Source organism: Saccopteryx leptura, chromosome 2 (assembly GCF_036850995.1).
Source record: "Saccopteryx leptura isolate mSacLep1 chromosome 2, mSacLep1_pri_phased_curated, whole genome shotgun sequence".
NCBI classification, from domain to species: domain Eukaryota; kingdom Metazoa; phylum Chordata; class Mammalia; order Chiroptera; family Emballonuridae; genus Saccopteryx; species Saccopteryx leptura.
The window spans coordinates 365809550-365831641 of NC_089504.1; the positions used below are offsets into that span (position 1 = coordinate 365809550).

A 22092-nucleotide genomic window follows, 5' to 3' on the forward strand; every position below is an offset into this window, starting at 1 on the left:
CTGCTTGCCCACTCTCCTGCCCTCTGCAGCCCTCAGAGGGGCGTGTGAGGAGCGAGCGCCCCACGGGAGCCTGAGCGACAGGAACACCACGGGTGGTGGCGCGGCCCCTGCTCTGTCACTCGTTCTAGCCCAGGAATGTCAACAGCACTCGAGATGGACCAGGTGTGACTGGAACCACCTGCCCAGACACTCACTCACTCCGTCCTCACAGCCTCCCTGTGCTGGGAACTGATACCCCCGCCCGAGAGAGGGGGAGAGAGAGGCCCAGGCAGGTTAGGTCCGAGGCTCAGAGCCCCACGGTGCATGAGGGGCCAGCGCTGGCCTCCGAACCAGGAAGCCAGCCCAGATTCTTGTTCACAGACCTCAGGAACTGCAGCCCTGCCCAGGGGCATTTTAAGGACCACGTCCATCCACATGAGAGGTCCCTGGACCAACCTGTCTGATGAGATTCTGTGTGGTCCTGTGGGGGGGGCTGTGGGGGGGGCTGTGGGGGGGCTGTGGGGGGGGGCGTCCAGCAGAGTGGACATGTTGCAACCTCATGTCATTTGAGGGGCTTGTCTCCCAAGCCCCCAGCTTCACCTCAGAAGGAACTCAAGCGGGGGTAGCTGGCTTTGGCAGGTTGCCCTGACATCCAACTGTGGGGGGCCCCCTTGTCCTCTGGGGCTTCAGCATCCTGGCTGATTCTATATGAGCAAGTGGGGCCCGGCGGGCCCTGGAGCTGGAAGGCGCCAGGGGAGTGGACAGTGTGGGCTTGGGCAGGCGTCAGGGACGGAAGGGGGAGTCTGGGCCAGAGCCGGGGAGTGTGCTCTGCCTCCTCAGCTGGCCACACGCCTCCTACGTTAATCGGTCCCTGTGGGCTCGAGTGCGTTCACCGGTCACGTGGGCACGCCTGGCCTACGTCGTGGTGCTGGAGAGGCAAGGAGCTCCCTGCCCGCCTGCCCGCCTGCCCGTCTGCCCGCCTGCCCACCCGTCTGCCTGCCCTCTGCCCGCCTGCCCGTGCCGAGGACCCCGAGCTCCCACCCCAGCTGCTCTGGCCTCTTACCATGTCCACGGCCACCTTCATGGCCTCCTGCAGCCCAAAGAGCTTCCCGGCCACTAGGTAGACCCCGCCCGTCCACACGGCACAGGCCTCGTGCACCCAGTGTTCCTGCGTGTCCCCGCCAGGCTCTGCGGGCGCCTCCTTGTCACACTCGTGCTTGCGGGTCTTGTCGGCAGCCGGGGCCGCCTCCTCGCCGCCATCCCCACGACTGTCACAGCAGTAGCAGCTCTGCAGCCGTCGGGACAGGCCCCGGGCGCTGGTGCGCAGCGAGCCCTGCTTGGCTGGGTCAGCTGAGCTGTCAGGCCTGGAGGGCTTCCCGGTGGCGGTGGCGGCTGCACACTCGAGGCCCTTGAGTGTTCTCTCGAGGGGCAGCGAGGCCTCCTCGCAGGTGCCCTCTGGGAGCCGCACCTTCTCCTTGAGTTTTGGCTTCTTCTTGGGGAGGCAGTGTTCGGGGTAGTAGGGCCCACAGAGGTCCCCAAGGTCCTTGAAGTTGGCTGGGTTCTGGCAGAGGCAGCAAACAAGGCAAGAGGTGCTCAGGGCCTTGGAGACGATGGGCCCCAGGTGCATGGTGGAGGAGAGGGGCAGGGAGGGCCGAGGCTGCAGGACGGAGCCTCCGGGAAGCATGGCCAGGGAGGAGGCCCCGGCGGCCTCGAGGGAGGAGGAGGACGAGGAAGAGGAGGCGGAGGAGGAGGGTTTCCGGTGGGGCTTGGGCTCCTCCCCGGGGCAGTTGACAACAGTGCACACGGTGGTGAACGCATCACGCTTCTCCACCCGCACGAAGGGCGAGAAGGCCGGGGTGCGGCTGTCTGCCCGCAGCCGCTTGCAGGAGGAGATGTACTTGAGGCGGATTTCAGGCTCGGCGGGATCCAGCGGCAGCACCTGCTGCTGCTGCTGCCGCCTCTTGGCACGCCCCTTACAGGGCGAGGAGGCGGGGTTCTTGGCCCGGCCCCGGGTGAGTCGCTTCCGCTTGGAATAGCTGCTGTAGTTGGCGTGGCCCGGCTGTTTCTGCACCCTCATCTGGGGTTGGCAGGGCTGGCCCTCGGGAGGCTGGGGGGCCAGGCCCAGCTCCTCCATCTTTGGCTTCTTGCTCCCCCCACCAGAGCTGTCCTCACCGCCGCCCTGCGTGCCGTTGGCCCTGTCGCGGGGAGTCAGGAGCAGGGCGGGGCCTAGATGGGGCTTCTTCTCCGGGGGCCCTTTGGGGAGTCCCAGAGCTCCGGCCCTGCCTTTCCGGCTTCTCTTCTTCAGCGCCAGGACAGTCCTCCCAGGTAGCAGGGCCTCTGGGGACATGAAGTCCTCCGTTTTTAAACAGTCAGCCGAGGACAGTTTCTTACTGTTCACCAGTTTGCCTTTCAAGGGTCTGTTGGCTGTATTTCTGCAGAACGGGTCGGCCCCCGACGCGGCCGGGAGCTTCTGCCCGGCGCCCACGTTGAAGAGACCCTCGGCCCCCACCGGGCTGCCCCGGGCACTCTTGAGCCCACGGTCCTTTTCAGAGACGGGCAGGCTCAGAGAGTTTCCAGGAGCGGCCCCTGGAGCTTTGCAGGCAAACTTTTTCAGGCTGGGCGAGGTGATCTTCTGCACGATGGCCTCCAGCTTCAGGCCCCGGCCCTTGCGGGGCGGCAGCACCTTGGTCTTCATGGCCCCCGGGAAGGCCGCCCGGGGGGCTAGCTTGAGACAGGTGTCGGGGGTCTCCGGGGACAGGGGCTTGGAGGTGTGCTCGCTGCTGCCCTTGGCGGGCTTGGCTTTCTTGGGAGAAGACACCCTCTTGAAAAGAGTGGGGGAGCCCTCGGCCTGCTCCTCCTTTGTGTCCCCCCGGCTGCCACCACCACCACCACCACCACCACCACCACCACCGGCACCGGCACCGGCGCCGCTGCTGCTGCTGCTGCTGCTGCGTAAGACCAGGCTCCTCTTCTTGCTGGGGATTGGCGCCATGAAGGCCGACTTCCTTTTGAGGGCGTGGAGGGGCCGGTCAGGGAGCTTGCCGCCTGCGCCTGGCTTGGGGACCCTGGCCCGCTGGCTGGCCCTGCCCTCCTTCGGGGAGTTGCCAGAGACCTTGAACGAGGCCGGCAGATGGTTGTTGGCGAGGAGCTTCTTGGTGGTGCGGCAGTTGGGGACCCGGCTCTCCGAAGGCCTCCGCCGCTTGCAGTGGAAGACCTCCTGGGTTCTGGTGCGGGACCGCAGGATCATGGAGCGCTGATCCCTGCCGGGGGTGCCGGGCGAGTCTGTCTCCTTGGTCTTGGATCCCACGGGGCTGCTGTCGGAGGCCACGGGCAGGGCAGCCGGGTTGCTGGGGCTGGACGCTGCCTTGGGGGAGGGCTTCCCCACCCGCTTGCCGGACTTGAAGGCCGCTCGCTGCTTGCCCCCCAGTTTGTCCGGCGGGGCAGGGGTGGTGGTGAGCCCTGGGGGCCCGGGTGTGCGGGGCTCGCTCAGGGCTGTGAAGGAGCGAGTACACATCCTGGGGAGCCCTTCCGAGGCCCCCCGGCCTGGGGCCCCTGCCCCTTCCATCTGCCCCTGGGGGGGCCCCGTGCAGGACTCAGGGAGCAGGAGGTCTTTGGGCAGGACCGGCGCCCTGCACGGGGAGTCCTCGGCCTCAGGAAGCCCCCGGTGCACACGCCGGCTCCGTAAACTCTTGCCACGTGGCACGGGCTCTTTCTTAGCAATGGGCGCCTCGGGAACAGCGGGCTTGTTTGGCTTCTGGGCCAAGGAGGCCTCGGGGGCCAGGCTGGTAGGGTCCCCCAGAGCCAGCGCCCCATTGGGCCCTTCTTCCCCGGGTTTCATGTGAGACAAGGAGGACTCAAACCAGCTCTGGACCTTGGACTCGGCACCCACGGTGGGGCCCAGCAAGATGACAGACTCCCCAGACAGGTGGCACGGGGAGCCCCAGCCGGCCTTGGGGTCCAGCACCTCCTCCACCTCCTCCTTGGTGCACAAGAGCGGGCCCTTCGGTGACAGCGGGTCCTGTGTGCTGGGCCTCTGCTCGGGGCTGCCCAGGAGCTCACACAGGGACGAGTACTCCTCGGCCTCCAGGTCCTCCTTCCGGCCAGTGGGCGGCAGCAGCGGGAGGTCCCCGAAGTCTGCCGCTGAGCAGCAGTGCCGGCTGTCCTCCAGCCACGTGTCGGCTTTGCCCACCTCGGGGCACTGCAGCAGCCCACCTGCCTCCTCCTTCACCCCGCCGACCTCCTCCTGCTTGGAGTCCCGGGGCACCGGGGCCTTCTCCCCCGGGGGCTCCTCCTCCTGGAAGCCCAGGCAAGCCGAGGCCTCCTGGATACTCTCCTTGCTGAGGCCGTCCGAGGCCTTCCCCCCATGCTCCAGGCCCTTGGTGAGCTCTCCGGGGTGCAGCCCCCACCGGGGACAGGCCTCCCCCAGGTTCTCCTCGGGCCAGGCGAAGGGGCTGGCGCTGTCCGCCGCGCCGGCCGCGGCCGTGTCCTGGAAGCAGTCAAAGGCTGCGGTGGTGGGGTCGAGGGGGCCAGCCCCAAGGGTGGACCTGGGGCCAAAGGAGAGGGGGCCGGCCGTCTTCTTGGGGTCTGGGGTGACAAAACCCACAGAAGGGTCTTCAAACAGCCCCGGGCTGAAGTCCTTGGTGTTGCCGCCCTTGTCCAGCTGCAAGGACTCGGGCAAAGCCTCGGGCTCCCCCGGCCGTGGCCACGCGCTCTTGGCCATGGAGTCCAGGCAGGCGCTGTGGTTCTCCAGCGAGAAGGGCGGCTTGCCGGCCTCCTTGGCGAGGCTGGGCGCCTCGGCCCAAGCCTTGTCCGCCTTCTCACCGATGGCCTCCTGCAGCCCCAGGATCTCAGAGGCCAGGTCGTCCTGCGCCAGAGCGCTGAGCAGCAGCCGCGGGCAGTCCTGCTCGCCCGCCACGAACTTGGAGAAGTTGTCGAGCGGCAGGCTGCCGTGCAGGCTCTGGAAGGAGTCGTCGGACTTGGTGGACAGGTCGTCAGGCGAGGTGACGGAGCAGGTGGACACGGACTCGGGCTTGGCCTTCGAGGTGCTGTTGACCCTGGCGGGGCTGCCGCGGGCCTGGCTGCAGTAGAGGAAGCCGCGCTCCAGCGGGTCCTCGGAGCCGCTCAGGTAGTCCGTCTCGGGCGGCTCGGCGTGGCTGGACTGCGGGGTGCTGCTCAGCGGCTCGGACAGGGGCGTGCCCGCCTGGTCGGCCCCGTAGCCGCCGCCCTCGGGGCTGCAGTGCCGGCTCTTGTGCTGCTCCGGCGTCCTGGAGACCGGGTTCTTGCCGCCCTTCTTCTGCGGCAGGGCCTTGGACAGCAGCAGCTGCTGGACGGTGTTGGAGATGTTCTCCACCTGCGAGGTCAGGGCGCTCAGGCTCTGCAGGCTGAGGTCCGACAGCAAGTTCTCGGGCAGCTTCTCCTTCTGCAGCGGCTTGCCGTTGCCGGCCTGCGCGTCCCCGGAGCCGCCGGCGGCGTCCGTCGGGGAGGGGTTGAGCAGGGGCATGAAGTGGCTGTGGTCGGAGATGCTGGCGGGGAAGGAGCCGGCGCTGAGCGGGGGCGGCTGGCTGTAGGGGAAGCTGTCCAGGTTCGGCATCAGCGGGGACGGGGTGGAGCTGTAGGAAGGGGAGCGGCCCATGGAGCGGGCAGGGGAGTGGCCGGAGCCGGGGCTGAAGGCCTGGTAGTACTGCTCCGGGGTCCTGATGGCCGCGTCCGGCTGGCAGTAGCCGGGGCCCTGCTGCCCGTAGTGTTGGTATTTGGCAAGGTTTTGGTAGTGGAGGGCTTCCTGGGAGTGGTGTCGGCTCTGGAGCGCCTGTTGCTGCTGCTGCTGCTGCTTCTGCTGGTTGTAGCTGAGGCGGCTGGACGCATAGACGTGAAGGTTCTGGACTCCCGGCCCTGGGGCCAGGCTGGTGCTGGCGGCCAGTGGCCTGTCGTGGGCCTGGGCCGAGGGCGCTGTGCAGCTCTTGTAGGAGTGGGCCCCCTGCGTCCCGCCCTGGCCGGGGGAAGAGTAGGTGGAGGAGGCCGGGAAGGACGGTGGTGACTGCTGGGAGAAGTGGCCGCCCTGGGGAAAGGGCAGGGGCGAGGCGAGGTCACTCTGCAGCTTCTGCCGCTGGAGCTTGGGGTAGGCCAGGGGCTGCGGGGGCTGGGCGTGCAGGGAGTGAGTCCGGAAGGGCAGCTGGGCACCCTGCTCCGGGTACTGCCTGCCCGGGGGCACGGCGGTCTTCTTCAGCAGATTCTCGTCATACTTGCCCACCCCCCCTGGCAGGGGCTGCGGCTGTGGGGGCGGCGGCTGAGGGGCCCCCCAGGCCTGCAGGCTTTCCTCGCCCGCGTAGCGGCCAGGGTAGGGGCTGCCGTCCTGGACACCTACGTAGCCAGGAAACGCCGGCCTCCCCGGCAGGACCTGCTGCGAGGGCAGGCCTTTGCCGCCGCCGCCGCCTGTGCCGCGGGCAGTGCTGGCAGGGGTGCTGGCGCTGCCCTCGTAGCCGGGGTATGGCGGCTGTGGGTTATAATAGTCCTTGGCCAGCAGCCTCTGCCGGTCACAGCTCAGCCCGGCCTGGCTCGGCTGCCTGTAATTCTCCAAGCGAGATGTCTCCTGTGAGGTCTGCTGGTAGCTCTGTTGTTTGCCATGGAAACCACACCTTTCTCGAAAAGACTGCATGACTTGGGCTGGTTATCTGTGAAAAGAAGAAGGGGGAAGGGGAGCAGGGGAGGGGAGGGGGAAGGGAGGGTGGGCACGGGAGGGGCAGAGAGAGAGCCGTTCAGACCGGCCATTTCCTCCCACCCCAGAGAGCCTGCCCTCACCCCTCGCCCGGCCCTGCCCTCTCCCCGCAGCTCCTAACAGTCCCCCGTTTTCCGCGAGCCTCCCCACCAGCTGTGCACATATTGACAACTTCTGTGGCAGGGAGGAACGCTCTATAATTCCCACCCACATCACCTGCAGCTGAGCCTTGCCAAGGATGGCTGCTCTCCAAGGGAGCAGCGGAGGGGGAGGTGCAGACCCAGCTGCCCAGCACCCCCCCCACCCACCCCCACCCCCGCTCCAGGCCCCGCCTGGGAGATGCCACCCCACCCTCCCCCATCCTGCCACTCCCAGACCTTTCCTGACAGCTCAAAAAATCATTTAGCGAGGCGATTCCCGCTCCCCTGTCCCCTGGGGCCACCGGATCCTGTAATCGCGTCCCGGCCGGCTTGGCAGTGTTGAAGCGTGCAGTCCAGCCAAGCCGGGGACAAGGAAGGTGCGCCCCTGCCCCCAGGGCCTGCCGCGCGAGCACGGGCACCCCCAGACCCCCTGCGTCACCGCCACGCCATCTGGAACATGTCTGCTCCTCTGCACAGACCTCGATTAGAGACCTCGGCACCCCTGTCAGCATAAAACATCCCCTGCTCTGACTCCCAGGAATGCGGGGCGGCGGCACCTGCCTCCCGTGTTTGATATCGTAGGTGCGTAAACAGAGGACAGGGCCCGGAGCCAGGGCAGGCGTGCTGCTGGAGGACAGTGCCCGGTTCCTTCACGTGTGACACACCAGAGGCCTCCCTGGCAGCCCCCTCTGGCCTCCACAGGGTCAGGGATAGGTCACTCCAGGCCCAGGGCCCATCTGGTTATGATTTTAGGGCTGGGGCCCTGGCGGGGGTCTAACCTACCCCAAAGCAGGGTTCTGGGTCAGGAAGTGACCCTGAGGGCGAGGGCCCCTCAGGGCAGAGCAACTGGATCAAAAAGAAAAAAAAAAGGAAAAAAGGGCCAGCCTTCAGTGTCTAGGCTAGAGGGTCCCGCAGCTGACCGGGGCGTGGTTACCCCAGAAGACCCTCTGCAGACGGACAGAGGGATGGAGGAGGCCGTTCCAGGCTGGAGAGCCCCAGGTGGCTCAGGATTTACCCACAACCGGGGTGTGAGCTGGGTGGTGTGGGGAAGGGGGCAGGAAGGTGGTGACTCAGCTGGGCCTGCACAAGCCTGGCCCCCAGGAGAGCACAGGGGACTTTCCGGCTTCCGTTCCCAACACTGACCGAGGGTGGCCTGCCGCGGGCTGTAAGGTTCCAGGGCTCCAGGAGACCGGAATGAAATGAAGAGGCACCGGGCAGACAGACACACAGACGTGAGAAGGGGACAGACGGAAAGCGTGTGGCGTGGGGGGGGGCTGCCCACCCGAGGCCCAGCGCCCCCTCTTCTTCACCAGGGAGGGGGACCGAGGAGGGACTCCGGCCAGCTGTGCAGGGCGAGCCCAGGGCAGTCAAAGAGCCCCCAGGGCCCACCTCCCTGGCCCTCAGCAGGCAGCTGACCCCGACGTCAAGCGTGGAGGCACGGTGGCCTGCAGAGAGGGGACCCGGTGGCCTGCAGAGAGGGGACCCCGGTGGCTTGCAGAGAAGGGACGGTGGCCTGCAGAGAGGGGACCCTGGTGGCCTGCAGAGAGGGGACCCCGGTGGCTTGCAGAGAAGGGACGGTGGCCTGCAGAGAGGGGACCCTGGTGGCCTGCAGAGAGGGGACCCCGGTGGCCTGCAGAGAGGGGACCCGGTGGCCTGCAGAGAGGGGACCCCGGTGGCCTGCAGAGAGGGGACCTGGTGGCCTGCAGAGAGGGGACCCCGGTGGCCTGCAGAGAAGGGACCTGGTGGCCTGCAGAGAGGGGACCCCGGTGGCCTGCAGAGAGGGGACCCCGGTGGCTTGCAGAGAAGGGACGGTGGCCTGCAGAGAGGGGACCCCGGTGGCCTGCAGAGAAGGGACGGTGGCCTGCAGAGAGGGGACCCTGGTGGCCTGCAGAGAGGGGACCCCGGTGGCCTGCAGAGAGGGGACCCTGGTGGCCTGCAGAGAGGGGACCCCGGTGGCTTGCAGAGAAGGGACGGTGGCCTGCAGAGAAGGGACGAGCTCCTGCCCACCGGCACGTCCCAGCCGGCTCCCCACCGGCTGTTCCCTGGATTTATCTCAGGCGTCCCCAACCATGAGCAACCTGCCTGCCCTTCTGACCCACTTCAGTTCCATCTCTGGCAGCCTGGACCAAACACGACAGGCTTTGCCCGCTGCGACCAGTCAGCCCAGAGGAGCTGGAGGCTGCAGCATTTGGTTCTGGCCTGGGGGAGGGGTCTCCCTGCCAGGTGGGCCGCCCTGCACCTCCTGACCCGACCCGACCAGCACAGTGGAGAAGGCGCAGAGGAGGACACCCGCCTGCTGGCCACAGGGGCCGCCCAGCCAGGTGACCCCTCCTGCTGGCCACAGGGGCCGCCCAGCCAGGTGACCCCCGCCTGCTGGCCACAGGGGCCGCCCAGCCAGGTGACCCCTCCTGCTGGCCACAGGGGCCGCCCAGCCAGGTGACCCCCGCCTGCTGGCCACAGGGGCCGCCCAGCCAGGTGACCCCTCCTGCTGGCCACAGGGGCCGCCCAGCCAGGTGACCCCCGCCTGCTGGCCACAGGGGCCGCCCAGCCAGGTGACCCCTCCTGCTGGCCACAGGGGCCGCCCAGCCAGGTGACCCCCGCCTGCTGGCCACAGGGGCCGCCCAGCCAGGTGACCCCTCCTGCTGGCCACAGGGGCCGCCCAGCCAGGTGACCCCCGCCTGCTGGCCACAGGGGCCGCCCAGCCAGGTGACCCCGCCTGCTGGCCACAGGGGCCGCCCAGCCAGGTGACCCCCGCCTGCTGGCCACAGGGGCGGCCCAGCCAGGTGACCCCCGCCTGCTGGCCACAGGGGCCGCCCAGCCAGGTGACCCCCGCCTGCTGGCCACAGGGGCGGCCCAGCCAGGTGACCCCTCCTGCTGGCCACAGGGGCGGCCCAGCCAGGTGACCCCGCCTGCTGCCTCCCCACACCGCCCACACCTGGGGCCAGCAGGTGAAAACCACTTCTGCTGGAGGTGCCAGGCAGCACACGGCGAGCTCCCCCTCCCCCTCCCATCACCCCACACGGTGTTTACGAGCCCAGAATGCGCAAACCCAGGCCCGCCCTGCAGGCTGCGCCTCGTAGATCCGCACAAATTATATTTCGGCTTTTATTAGTCCCAGATCGCTCTCATTTCCTGCTGAGTGTCCTGTGGATGTCATTAACATTTCTACAGCTTTTATTTTTATTTATTTATTTATTTTTTTCACATTCTCCAAAACGCATTACCCAGAAACTCCACCGAAGGAGAGCGAGGGCCGTGGACGAGGACCCGACCCGGTGAACGGCCCCTCCCCCAGCTTTAATCAGTCCAGCTGCTGTGTCGTTTAATTTAGCCAAGCCCGGTACTGCAGGCGAGTTTCCCAATACACGCGAGCAGCTGGATGTGGTGAAAGCATCTATCTCTAAGAAAAGACAGTTCAATTAAAATACAGAAAGCCCAGCGCCTGATGGAGAATGCAACCAAAAATGCTCACCCCAATACCAACCTCCAACCCCCGCTGGAGGGAGGCGGGAGGAACCCAGGAACAAAGGGGAGCATCAAAGGCACCTCTCGGAGTCGACAGGAGAAAGCGGGGCTCTGCGTCTTTAAGGGCTGTCACGGGCTCTGCTGTTATTAATTATTACGATGATGATTACTTTTCGAGAACACGAGGAAAGGACAAGGAGAGAGGCAGGCAGAAGGGCTGGGGTAGGTGGCATCTCACGGGGGGGGGGGCGGCAGAAAGAGGCCCCCTTGGCAGGAAAAACGGTGCCCTTTGCAGCTGGGGGAGGGGAGGACGGTTGAGTGAGGCAGACTGGGGGTTTGACCTCTGTGGGGTCAGCTGGAGAAAGGAGGGCTGGGGCGGTCAGGGGAGGGCACCCCTAACACATCCTCACAGGGCTCCTTGTGGTCAACCCCTGCTTCCCCACTTGCCTCTTCTCTGTGACACTTGGTTGAGGCCAGGAGGGAAGAAGGGGGAAGGAAGGAAAGAAGGGGAAGGAGGGAAGAAGGGGGAAGGAAGGAGGGAGAAGGGGAAGAGAGGGAGGAGAAGGGGAAGGGAAGGGAGGGAGGAAGGGAGGAAGGAAGGAAGGAAGGGGAAGGAGGGAAGGAAGGAAGGAAGGAAGGAAGGAAGGAAGAAGGAAGGAAGGAAGGAAGGAAGGAAGGAAGGAAGGAAGGAAGTCTTGAGCATCCTCTAAGCACTTGATGCCTGAGCCCTCCTTATGGCCATTCCTAAAGACTGGTCTCCCAGGCCCAGCCCTGGCCAGGGTAGCAGGCCAGGCTCAGGGAAGGCCATGCACCTGCCTCTGGCTCAGGGCCCCACCCCTTGCATCCAAGGCCCCAGCAGCAGCACAGCGATGGGTCACACAGCTGCCCCTGGCCACCTACACAGCCATGAATCGGGGGCGGAGTAGAAGGTGGGAACGTGACCAGTGATGAGGTGACCACAGGGCCAGGTGAGCAGCCCTCAAGGGCCTAGGGCGGCTGGTGACCCTGGGCCCCTGCAACCCTTTCTCCCCTCCCTGCAAAGGTGCTGAGGAGAGAAGGGGGCTGGCATCCTCGGCTGTCGGGGCGACTCTGCCTGGGTCCCCTCAGTGGAGGCTGAGAGTTCTGCCTTCCTCGGAAAACGTGAGCGGCGGAGAGGAGGGAGTCCTGCATATGAGCCCCCATACGTGGGGAAGATCCTTTCACTGGGATGGCCACAGCAGGAGCAGTGACCAGACGGGGGGTGGCCACCCCTCACCTGGACCCCACAGCAAGAATTCCCACTTCAGAAGAGGTACCATGGAGTATGGCTCAAGGAGAGGCGATGGGGAGGGGGGCCTAGCAGTCTGCATGCTTCAGGTCCGCTCGGTCACCTAGAAGGCCCTGACAGCCAGACCCACCTCAGGGAGGGCCACAGGGCCACGTATGGGCCATGGTGATGACTGGTCACCTGCAGTCACCCTGGCAGCCTGAGAGAGAGGCCCCTGGGCTCACGGCCTCTCCAGGCCAGGCAGGGGAATATGGGCAGTCTGAGCTCTAGCTGCTGCAGGTCCCACAGAGGACAGAGGACGCAGAGGGGGCCCGGCCAGGAGGCTGTGGCAAGAAGTGTTTTCTGAGACACAGGGAATACCGGAGACAGAAAGCGAAACAGAGAGAGGAAAGAGGGAGAGAAAAGAACAGAGAGGGGGAGAAGGAAGAGAGAAAAAGGGGGAGAGAGAGAGAAGCAGAGAAGCTTTCAGGGAAAAAGGGAGGGAGGCGTGGAGAGAGCAGAGGAAGCTTTCTGCTCCCAGCTTCCTGATTTGTAGCTGCAGCGAAAAATATTTTTAAACCCAACCCATTCAAGGCCTGGGAACAGGAAGGGGAAAGCCACTCGAGTCAGGAGGCTGGGGACATGGAGCGGGGGTGTCTGAGGAGGGCCTCCTCATCTGTTGCAGGTGATGATACTCAATATGAGACCTCCACTAAAATGATAAATCATTAGCCAGTTTGCTGCTCTTGTGTGAGGTCTACTTTGAATTCTAAAGGCCTGGCTTGGATGGGAGGAAAGGAGGATCTTCCAAGGAATCCAGAAGACACACAGCTGCAGACCCGCAGGCCTTGGGCACAGGTAGGGTCTCTGGGCCAGGGGCTAGCGAAGAGGCAGGGACCAGAGCCTGCTGGGGGGGCCCTGCTTGGGGGGGATCCCCTCTGCACCCTCTCCAGACGTCCAGGCGAGGGACCCCAGCTGCGGCGGACATCTCCGGGCGTCTTGGAGGGTTCTGAGAATGGGGAGCACAGGCTCCTGGACTCTCCAGGCTGGAAAGCCTTCCCCGGAAGCCCACCAGGGACGTCTCCACCAAGGACCTGCGCAGCCCCTCTGAACTGAGGTCCACCCCTCGGGGTCTACCCGCCAAGAGGATGCCATCTCTGTCCCTCTCTGCTGGACCGGGCGCCCTGCGTGCTGCGGCGTGAGGCTGTGCTAGCTCCCAAAGCGTCCTGTCCAGTTAGAGAGCCAAGGCCACCTGACCTGTGGGGGCGCAGTGGATAAAGCACCGACCTGGAACGCCGAGGTTGCTGGTTTAAAAACCCTGGGCTGGCCCGGTCAAGGCACAGATGGGAGTTGATGCTTCCTGCTCCTCCCCCCTTCTCTCTCTCTTTTTCACTCTCTCTCCTTTCTAAAATGAATAAATAAATAAAATGCTTTAGAAAGCAAAGACCCCGATTCCGGGAGGAGACAGTCCCTGGCGGAGTCCCCACAGCGCCGGGACTGGGCGGCGGCATGGAGATGGCAACTTGAGCTCCCCGACTTCCACGGCTGTGTCGCTCCACCCTTCCCCACGGCGGCGCCCGCCCTGGGATGCAGGGGTCCGGAAGCCCAGAGACCTGAGCCACTGAAGTCAGAGGCACCCGCCCTGGGAGGAGGGGGAGGGGCCGATGGACAACCTGACCCCGCCCTGCAGGTGTGCAGTTGACATTCAAGAACTCTCCCTGGAGAGGGGGGGCGTCAGGGGAGAACTCGCTTACTATCAGCCCAGACACAACAGGCTCTTATGAACAATAATAATTTTTAGGTTACTCACCACCTCTCCCTCCGTCAAGGATAGGGAAAGAGTAAGAGGGGTGCTGGGGCCCACTGCTGGTTTGCAGGCAGCTACGAGGACTGGGGTCAGGGGGCCCACACATTCAGAGCCCTAGGCCAGCAAGATCAGAGCTGGCTGGGGAGGGGGGTCTGAGGGGACCCCCAGTGGGTGGGGTCCCAGTCTGCCCTCTTCTCTTCCCTCCGCCACACTCCCAGCAGTGCCTGACGCTGCAGGCTGCCGCCCAGTACGGATGAGATAGGATCTGGGTCTCGTGGCTTTGAGAGGAGGCCAAGAACGCAAGGATCGCACAGCCTCTCACACCCTTGGCTTTGTCCCCATCACCCCGTGTGCTCGGAGGGGCCGTGACTTGACTTCCCTTGAGCAGTGGAAGCACCCAGGCGTCAAGCCCGTGGCTGGTCTGGCCTCCGACCTTGTGGCCTTGGACAGGCACTTTCATCTCCCTGAGCCCCGGGGCCTTTGCAGCCACCGTTCCCTCCTTCCACAGCCTTTGCCAACGTCACCTCCTCAGGTAGCCTTCCCGGACCGGCGTGTGAAACACCACGCCCCGCCCTCCCTGCCTTCAGTTCTCCGAAGTGTCTGTCCGTCTCTTTGCGGTAAGGTAAGCCACAGGGCTAGCCGGCTGGCTTTGCTGCTGGTCTCTGCTCACCATAACAAGAGTTCCATCAGAGCAAGGGTTTCTGCCTGTTCCCTTATTATCCCTGGTATAGGCCCAGTTCCCTTAATAATAGTTATTGAATAATGTGCACAAAAAAAAAAAAAAAAAAAAAAAAAGAGCCATATTTATCCAGAATGAGCTGTTGGGTAGCAGTGCAGAGTGCCTTCGGGTGGGGACGGGACCCTGAACAAGGAGGACACGCCTCCTCGTTCCTCCGCACGGGACAGCCTCCCTTAGCCCGGCACCAGGTGGAGGTGAGAACAGGGGCAAACTGGGAGACCCTGGTCACAAATAAAATGATGTGGGGCCCTCCACTCACAGCAACATTGCTGCCCGTATATGATGAGCACCCAGGGTGCCAGAACCTGAGGGTCTTTTCCTTTAAAAAAGCCAGAAATCAGGCCCTGGCCGGTTGGCTCAGTGGTAGAGCGTCGGCCTGGCGTGCGGGGGACCCGGGTTCGATTCCCGGCCAGGGCACATAGGAGAAGCGCCCATTTGCTTCTCCACCCCCACCCCCTCCTTCCTCTCTGTCTCTCTCTTCCCCTCCCGCAGCCGAGGCTCCATTGAAACAAAGATGGCCCGGGCGCTGGGGATGGCTCCTTGGCCTCTGCCCCAGGCTCTAGAGTGGCTCTGGTCGTGACAGAGCGTCGCCCCCTGGTGGGCGTGCCGGGTGGATCCCGGTCGGGCGCATGCGGGAGTCTGACTGTCTCTCCCCGTTTCCAGCTTCAGAAAAATACCAAAAAAAAAAAAAAAAAAAAAAAAAAAAGCCAGAAATCAGGATTTTATAAGAAGGGAAATCTTTCATGTAAAAAAAAAACGCAGTCAACCGAGTATAAGAGTTCAGCACTCCAGAGGTCGAGAGGCCGTCCGTGGGCTGTATTTGACCGCGAGCTCTCCAGCATCACCCGCGGGTGAAACTGACACAGATGGAATTTTTCACGGGCAAAGGCAGGGCCCCTCTGTGGGGTAGGGAATTTGGACAGCTCGTGTGTGGGCACTCGGTGAGAAGACATGAGAGTGTGAGAGGCATCCGGAACCTTCCCTGACCCCTGGGAGAGAAGCGCTGAGACAGCACAAACCGGGTGGGATATCCCGCAGAGTGGGATAGGAGAGTGAACGCTGAAAGCTCAGGGAAGGGAGGAACCTGGAAAAGGGGGCACGGAGGGGGGCTGCCAAGGCTGGGAGGCCCTGAGGTCCACAGAGGCACTGGGATGAGGCCCTGCTGCCCACCCCCTAGCTGGGTCCCCTGCAGGGGGCTCCTTGGTGGCACTCATCACAGCCGTTAATGAAATAACTAACGGTATAACGAACGGTTCTACAGGAGTCTCCTTTACCCGACTGTAGCCCCGTGAGGGCAGGGGCATCACCTGTTAGGTCCTAAGCTCTAAGCCCAGAAACCGGCCCAAGGAAGTGCCTATTAAATACTGTCTATTGCCTGGATGGATGGACGGGGGGGGGGAGCAGTGAGGGGCAGCTCCTGGCTGGACACACGACGTAAGCCTCACCATAGCTCAGAAGGGTGCCACTCAGAGAAAAAGGGTCAAGGATGAGGCCCTGACTGTGACGATCTGGAAGGAAAGACCAAGTGTACACTCTGCCCTCCACCGTCCCGCCCCCTTCCGGGCGGCGTGTACACTCTGCCCTCCACCGTCCCGCCCCCTTCCGGGCGGCCACCACTCACGGATCAAGTTCATCTCTGCTCACTTAAAAGTCTGCTGGGAGTGGGGTGGGGTGGGGGGCAAGCTAGGTGCTGAGAATACAGAGGAAAGAACATGATGGCTTTGCCCTCCTGAGGCGGACAGACAGACAACGGCCAGGGTGCAACACCCAGGATGCCACGGGGGGTGGGGGTCTCAGAAAGCTGGAGAAGGGGAACTTAACTCTCCCAAGAAGGGAGAGGGGGCGCCCACCAGAAGCCACTGTCCACAGGGTGTATTCTAAGTCAGACCCCTCCCTCATTCTGCAGAGGAATTAATGAGAGAGCCCAGAGAGACGGGGGCTTGTCCAGGAGGTCCAGCAGGGCTGAGATCCCTCTGCACCTCTGCCCCAGAGTGTCCGCTTGTCACCTCGGGGTGGGGGTGGGGATAACAAATCAGAGCTGTGGGTCAAAAGGGGAGGTGAGGCAGTGCTCCCCCTGGTTACCCCGGCTTCCCAGTTCCCAGAGGAGTCAGGGAAAGCCCCCTCCGCTCCCCAGCCTGGGTGGGAACCTCCCCTCGCTCCCCTGCCTTTGACGTCTCTCCTCTACAGCATCCTGACAGCCTGGGAGGCAGAGCACGCCAGACCTTCCCACTCGGTTCCAATGGGGGGGGGCAGGGCGGGGAGCCGGGGGGGGGGGATTGGCTTCGACTTCCTCCCCCCGGGTCCCCAGGGGAGGAAGCCGCCTGTCAGGCCGCCACGGCGTGTCAAATCCTCTCGCTGCCTAATTGTGAGACGGCAGCATTTAAAGAAACGCTTTTCTGGCCGCCTGCCACACCGCAAAATGCTTGGTATAATTTTATTATTAAGGAGAGAGGGAAAAAAAAAAAAAAGGAAGGAGGTTGGAAGAAAGAGAGGAGAGAGAGAGAAAGAGAGAGAGAGAGAGAAGAAGGAGGAGGAGGAGGAGGAGGAGGAGGAGGAGGAGGAGGAGGAGGAGGAAATTGCTTAGTCCCCGTCAGCTGGTGGAGTATTCTGCTCAATGTGGAACCGGGAGAGTTGGCTGGCTGACTTCGTTAATTGCGCATTCAATCTCTACTTAGGGTAATTGAAACGAAGCGGGCCCAGGTCTGACAATTTAGGGTCTGCGTCTACTAGGCCATTAACCCTTTCCGCGGCTGCCCTCCCGCTGCCCCCACCCCCACCCCCACCAGCCCCCACGTGGATAGCAGGGAGCTCTCTGGAAGTGGGGCGGGCCCCTGGGCGCCCCCCTGCGAAAGGCCTGTTCTGGGGCCGGGGGTAGGGAGCCCCCGCCCCCCACGCCGAGGAGAGGGCTGCCTCGGGGCTTCCAGACGCGCGCCCGGCGCGAACAGAGTTAACGCGGCGCCGCGAGCCCTGAAGCCCGGTGAGGGCCAAGCTGGGGATGGGGAAGCCGCGCCGGGCGCGTGGGGGTTGTTTGCGGCCTCGCCGCCCTTTCTGCAACAGATGTTTCAGCCGTGTAAGACAAAGGCAGAGCGCCCGCCGCTGCCGGGAGAATATCCGCAGGACTCCCTCGGGGGCAGGTAAAATTTCACCTTCTATTTGTGTCCCCCCCCCCCCCCCCGTCACACCCCCTCCTCGTTTCCCAGCCTTCTGCTCCAATCCGGAAAGCGCCACCAAAGACGCTGCGCCGCCTCCTCCGCAGCCCAACCCGCTGACCCCAGCAAGGTCACGGCGACCTCCGGCTCCGCCAGCAGCGCGCCCCGCTGCCTCCTGGGGCGCCCCTCGTCCGTCCTCGATCCAAGGTAATTGGAGGCGCCGGGAGAAGAGAGGAAAGGGGGCGCTGCACTCGCCCACGGGCAGAGGCGCCGCCGGACGCACTCCGCGCCATCCCACCGGCCTGCGCTCTGACCCTGGGTGGCTGCACCGCCCGCCCCCGGCCCCCCGCGCGCGCGCACCGCCCCCCCCCCCCCCCGGCCCCTGTCATTCATCTCCCTGATTCCCGCTGTAGTCGCCCTCGGAAGTCAGCCGAGTGAAGCAGCTGTTCCTTGCACACTCCACTTGACCAAAGATGATGATAAATGAGGCCTGGGCTGCGTCGGGGACGCGGCGGCGGTGGCCGCGCAGGGCGCGCGGGGCTGGGCGCACAGCCCGCAGCTCCCTCCCCGCGCCCTGGGAAGGGCGAGGACGCTTACAGGACAGAGGCCGAGAACCAAAATCTGAATGCCCGCAGCAGCACTTCCCTCCCGGGACGCCCTAGCACCCGGCGGTGAGGAGCCAGGTTCTGGTGCGCCCCAAACGCTGGGCCGAGGCGCAACCCTTTTCTCTGCACTCCCATCCCCGAACGCCTCGGTCCCCGCGGCGCCCTGGCCCCCGCCCCCCTACCCCCCGTGCTTCAAACCTATTAACGCTCGTAAATAATAAATAATGGCGCGTTGCCCTCCAACCGCGCGAGGCTGCAGGAGGGGGGGGGGGAGGCGCTGCCAGCTACGCCCGGTCCTGGGGAGAGGGTGTCCTCCGCCGGGGGCAGGGGGCTTGGGCGCACAGCCCAGCGCACGTGCCGCCGCGGCACGCAGGCGGGCACCCGGCCCCACGGAGGAGGGGAATCCCGCTCTGCCCTCCCCAACGCCACCTCCCCTGGAGTCCTCTGGCACCGAACGAAGCGAGAGAGCGCGCGCGAGCTTCCCAGCCCGAGAGGATTATTTTTAATCTGCCCCCCCCCCCCCCCCCGCGCCGCCACCTTCCATATCTGCCTTTCCAGTCTGCGCGCCCGCCCGCTCCAGCGGCCGAGGCCTCGGGCTCCTCACCTCGCTCGCTCGGTGGCTCCGGACTCTGAGCACCTCCCCCGGCCCGCGGCCCCCACCCCTGCACGGGCATCGCGCGGCTAAATCTCAGCCCGGAAAGGACCGATTAGGAGCCGCGTGCCTTTCTGCGAAATATTGGAACCGGGTGGGGTGGGGGCGGGGAGACCATCGCTGTGGTCCCCCTCGCCTCTCGCTTCCCGTATCCGGGAGCTGCCAGCCTTCAGCGCGGAGCACCCCTCTGGTTTTCGGCCTTCTCTCTTCAACGCCCACCCTTTTTCATTCAGTCACCGACCGAGCTGGAGCTGCTACCACAAGGACCCTCAGGCGGCGCCGCCAAGTGGGGCGCTGCCTCTGCCTCTGCCTCCCCCACCTTCAGCCTCCTCCCTAAGCTGCTCCAAACAAACACAGCGTTTAAACAGCAGCGGGTTAGCACACCAACAACTTCAAGGCAAACTCCGCCTGTGCCCGAGCCAGGGCGCAGCGGGGGTGGGGTGGGGGCTCTCCCCGCCCCCCCCCACTAGACCCACCTTCGCCCCTCCCTCCCAGCCCCTTCCCCCTCCAGGTCCAGCAGCTCGGGTCCCGCCCCCTTCCTCAGGGGAATGACAGCAGGAGGTTCAAGTCCATTCCCATACCCGAGCTCACCAAAAGGCCACCCACCCAAACCCCAGCCTGTCCTCCCCAAAGGAGGGGGCAGCAGAAAACCCCCTGCAGGCTTGGGACTGAATCAGTCGCTTGACATTTTCCAGACTCTGTTCTGTGCCCAATCCTGGAGACCCACAGCCTGCCCCCCCCCACCCCCGCACCTCCCTCCTGAATGAGGAGGGGGCGGTAAGAGACACCCACGGCACAACAGCGAGGAAGACTGGAGGAAGTGTGGGCTGAGGAGGAAGGAAAAAGGCATTCCAGCGGCAGGGAGCTGCCTGGCTTAGGGGCAGGAAAGAACACAGCCTGCCTGGAGGGGGCCTGAGCCAGACTTCTCTCCCCAGTTTAGCTAGAGGGTGGTGGGGGGGAGGGCTGGGCCCCTACCTCCGCCCCCACACCCCAGGCCTCTGGCCTGGATTACCAGAGGTAAGCAGCCTGATGTGCTGGGGGCAGGAGAGATGCATGTGGAATACAGATGTGAGGACAGCAGCTGCCCGGGGCTTGCCTGATGACACCCTGGGGCCAGTGGCTGGGCCCAGCCTGCCCTGCAAAGTAGGTTCTGAAAGGGGGGGGCCCTGAGCACATATGCAGGGCCTGGCATGGTTCTCAAGGGACTTCAATGCCCAGCCAGCCTAGACAGGGGGCCTGGGGCTTCCCTCAGGTCTAGAAGGTTCTAGGTAACCCTCAGGAGTGGGTCGACGCACCTGTTCAGCAGGGACAGTGGGCTGTCCGCTCCTCTGCTGCAGCCAAGGCCTCGGTAGATCTCACTTCTGGTCCTCAAACTGCCATTCTGGGAGGCAGTGCCACCTCTTTATTTCACAGACTTGGAAGCTGAGCTCCAGCGTGGGGAAGGGGCCCTTCTGGGCCCTGCGGGTGGGGCCTCAAGCTTGTCTGCTCTGCTTTCCAGCAACTGGGCATCAGGGAGGCAGGTGCCCAGGGGCTTGAGGGTGAAAGACACAGAGACGACCATGGAGGTCTGGTGTGCCCTTTTGGGAGTTTAAGAAAACTGGTTTTCAAGGGGGGTTGGTATGGTGGGGGGCTGGAGAGGGGAGTCGTTCTGCCAGCCCCCTTGCACACCCCCCCAGTGCCTGACTTTTCCTGTGGACCCAGCTGCCTAAGGCATCAGCCCACGCCACTGCCCCCACCATTGAGGGTTCTCAAGTGAGGGGCTGGCTTCCGGGGCTGCAGAGTTCTGGTTGTGAGGCCTTCTTGTTTCATCTGTAGCCGGAATGTAAATCTCAGACAGCCATGTACTGCCACTGTTCAAATGTGCGTCGCTATTTTGATGAATAAATTACAAATCCATTTTAGGGCTAGTGGCTTTGGGTGGGTAATATATCCTCCTCCCCGCCCCCTCAACAAAGACCGATAGAGTGCTATTTTGATAAGGGAGTCTCTGTCTCAGGAAGGGGTTCACGGAGGGAGGACCCCTGTCCGTGAACACAGCTGGGACCACTGTGTTGTCCTGGCTTCCCCACACCCCCTGTGTGGGCAAGGGGGCTTCCACTCTTGGGCATGGCTCGGATGGATGGCCTGCTGCCCCCAGCTCACTCTCCTGGGTGGGGGTGGGTTCTGGCCAGCTCCCCCTCCCCCCAGACACGTAGCCTGGTGACCAGAAGCACTACTAACCTTTGGGGAAAGCCAACCACTAGCCACTCACTGATCCAGAGGCAGTCTGGGGAGCTTTTCCTCAAGTCGGAAAATATTTGCCTTTGGTTTTCTGCCGCCGCCTCATCCTGGCTGATTTTCCTCGGAGCAGGAAAATGTGGAGGTGCTTAGGAGTAAAAATGAGGCAAGGAGATGCTGTCTGAGCCCAGTGTCCAGCTGTTTTGAACAGCACTGCTTCTCCCCCAGAGTGAATAGGACGCTTTCTGCTAGGACTACTTACTGTGTGCAGTGAGTGGCTTTTTGCACCCCCAGCTAAAGACCATTCCCTCCAACTGCACCGGAGCTCCCAGAAGTCCCCCCCCCCTTCCCGACTTCCTGTCACTCAGCATCTGGGTGGGGGGGAGCCGCCTCCAGCTGTACACAGATAGGTCGGCCCAGCCCCAGAGCTGACTTGCTTTGGAAAGTTGCAGGACACTTCCTCCTGGCTGCTTCTGTGCTGCTGGCGCCCAGTGGCAGGCCTCTTGGGGGCGGGGAGGGCATTCTAAAAGAGAGGTCCGATTCACGATTCACGACAGCCAGGCTAGCCAGCTGTGAGGGCTCCCAGGCGGCTGGTTGTCCTCTGGCTTTAGGGGGACAGGTGGCATCATTTGCCCTCTCTACACCCTGACTAAGTGCTTAAGGCCCAGATGCCACACGGCTCTGGGTTCCAATCCCAACTCTGCACGCTAGCTGCTGTGTGGCCTTGAACAATTCACTGAACCTCTCTGAGCCTCATGTTCCTCAGCCCAAACCCGCTCTTATTCACACCACACACACTGACGGGTTACCCTGAGATGCTTGTGCTTGGCACCTGGTAGAGGCTCAGTGAAGGGAAGTAACATCTAGTCCTCTGTGGTGCTGGTGGGGGGGGGGGGCGGTGAGGACCAAGTCTCTGTCTCTGTCTCCCAGGGAGCTTTGTGCATCTGGGACAGAACAGGTCTTCAGGAAGGCCTTTACGAGGGCCAGTGACACCCCCAGAGCTGAGGTGGCTGCTGAGACGGAAGGTTGAGGGCTGTTTTTGGACAGGCAGCCCATCTCCATGGAGGAGTCTCACTCAGTGTTTCTCACACACTAGTGTACCCATCTACTAAGATGCAGATCATGGCCCTGGCCGGTTGGCTCAGCGGTAGAGCGTCGGCCTGGCGTGAGGGGGACCCGGGTTCGATTCCCGGCCAGGGCACATAGGAGAAGCGCCCATCTGCTTCTCCACCCCCCCCCCCTTCCTCTCTGTCTCTCTCTTCCCCTCCCGCAGCCAAGGCTCCATTGGAGCAAAGATGGCCCAGGCGCTGGGGATGGCTCCGTGGCCTCTGCCCCAGGCGCTAGAGTGGCTCTGGTCGCAACAGAGCGACGCCCCGGAGGG

General features: G+C 64.0%; 1 protein-coding gene across 4 annotated transcripts in view; it reads right to left on the minus strand.

Annotated features, from left to right (window-relative positions):
- RAI1 (retinoic acid induced 1) overlaps window positions 1–22092 on the minus strand; it is a 130220-nt gene that overhangs the window by 10573 nt on the left and 97555 nt on the right. For 3 of the 4 annotated variants that reach the window (XM_066365054.1, XM_066365052.1, XM_066365053.1), the window contains one exon: window positions 1043–6647. In XM_066365054.1, the coding sequence (XP_066221151.1) occupies window positions 1043–6631 (5589 nt within the window). In that variant the 5' untranslated portion in view covers window positions 6632–6647. Of the gene's footprint in view, window positions 1–1042; window positions 6648–18446; window positions 20390–22092 lie in introns of those variants that run through there. The other variant, XM_066365055.1, reaches the window with a different exon arrangement.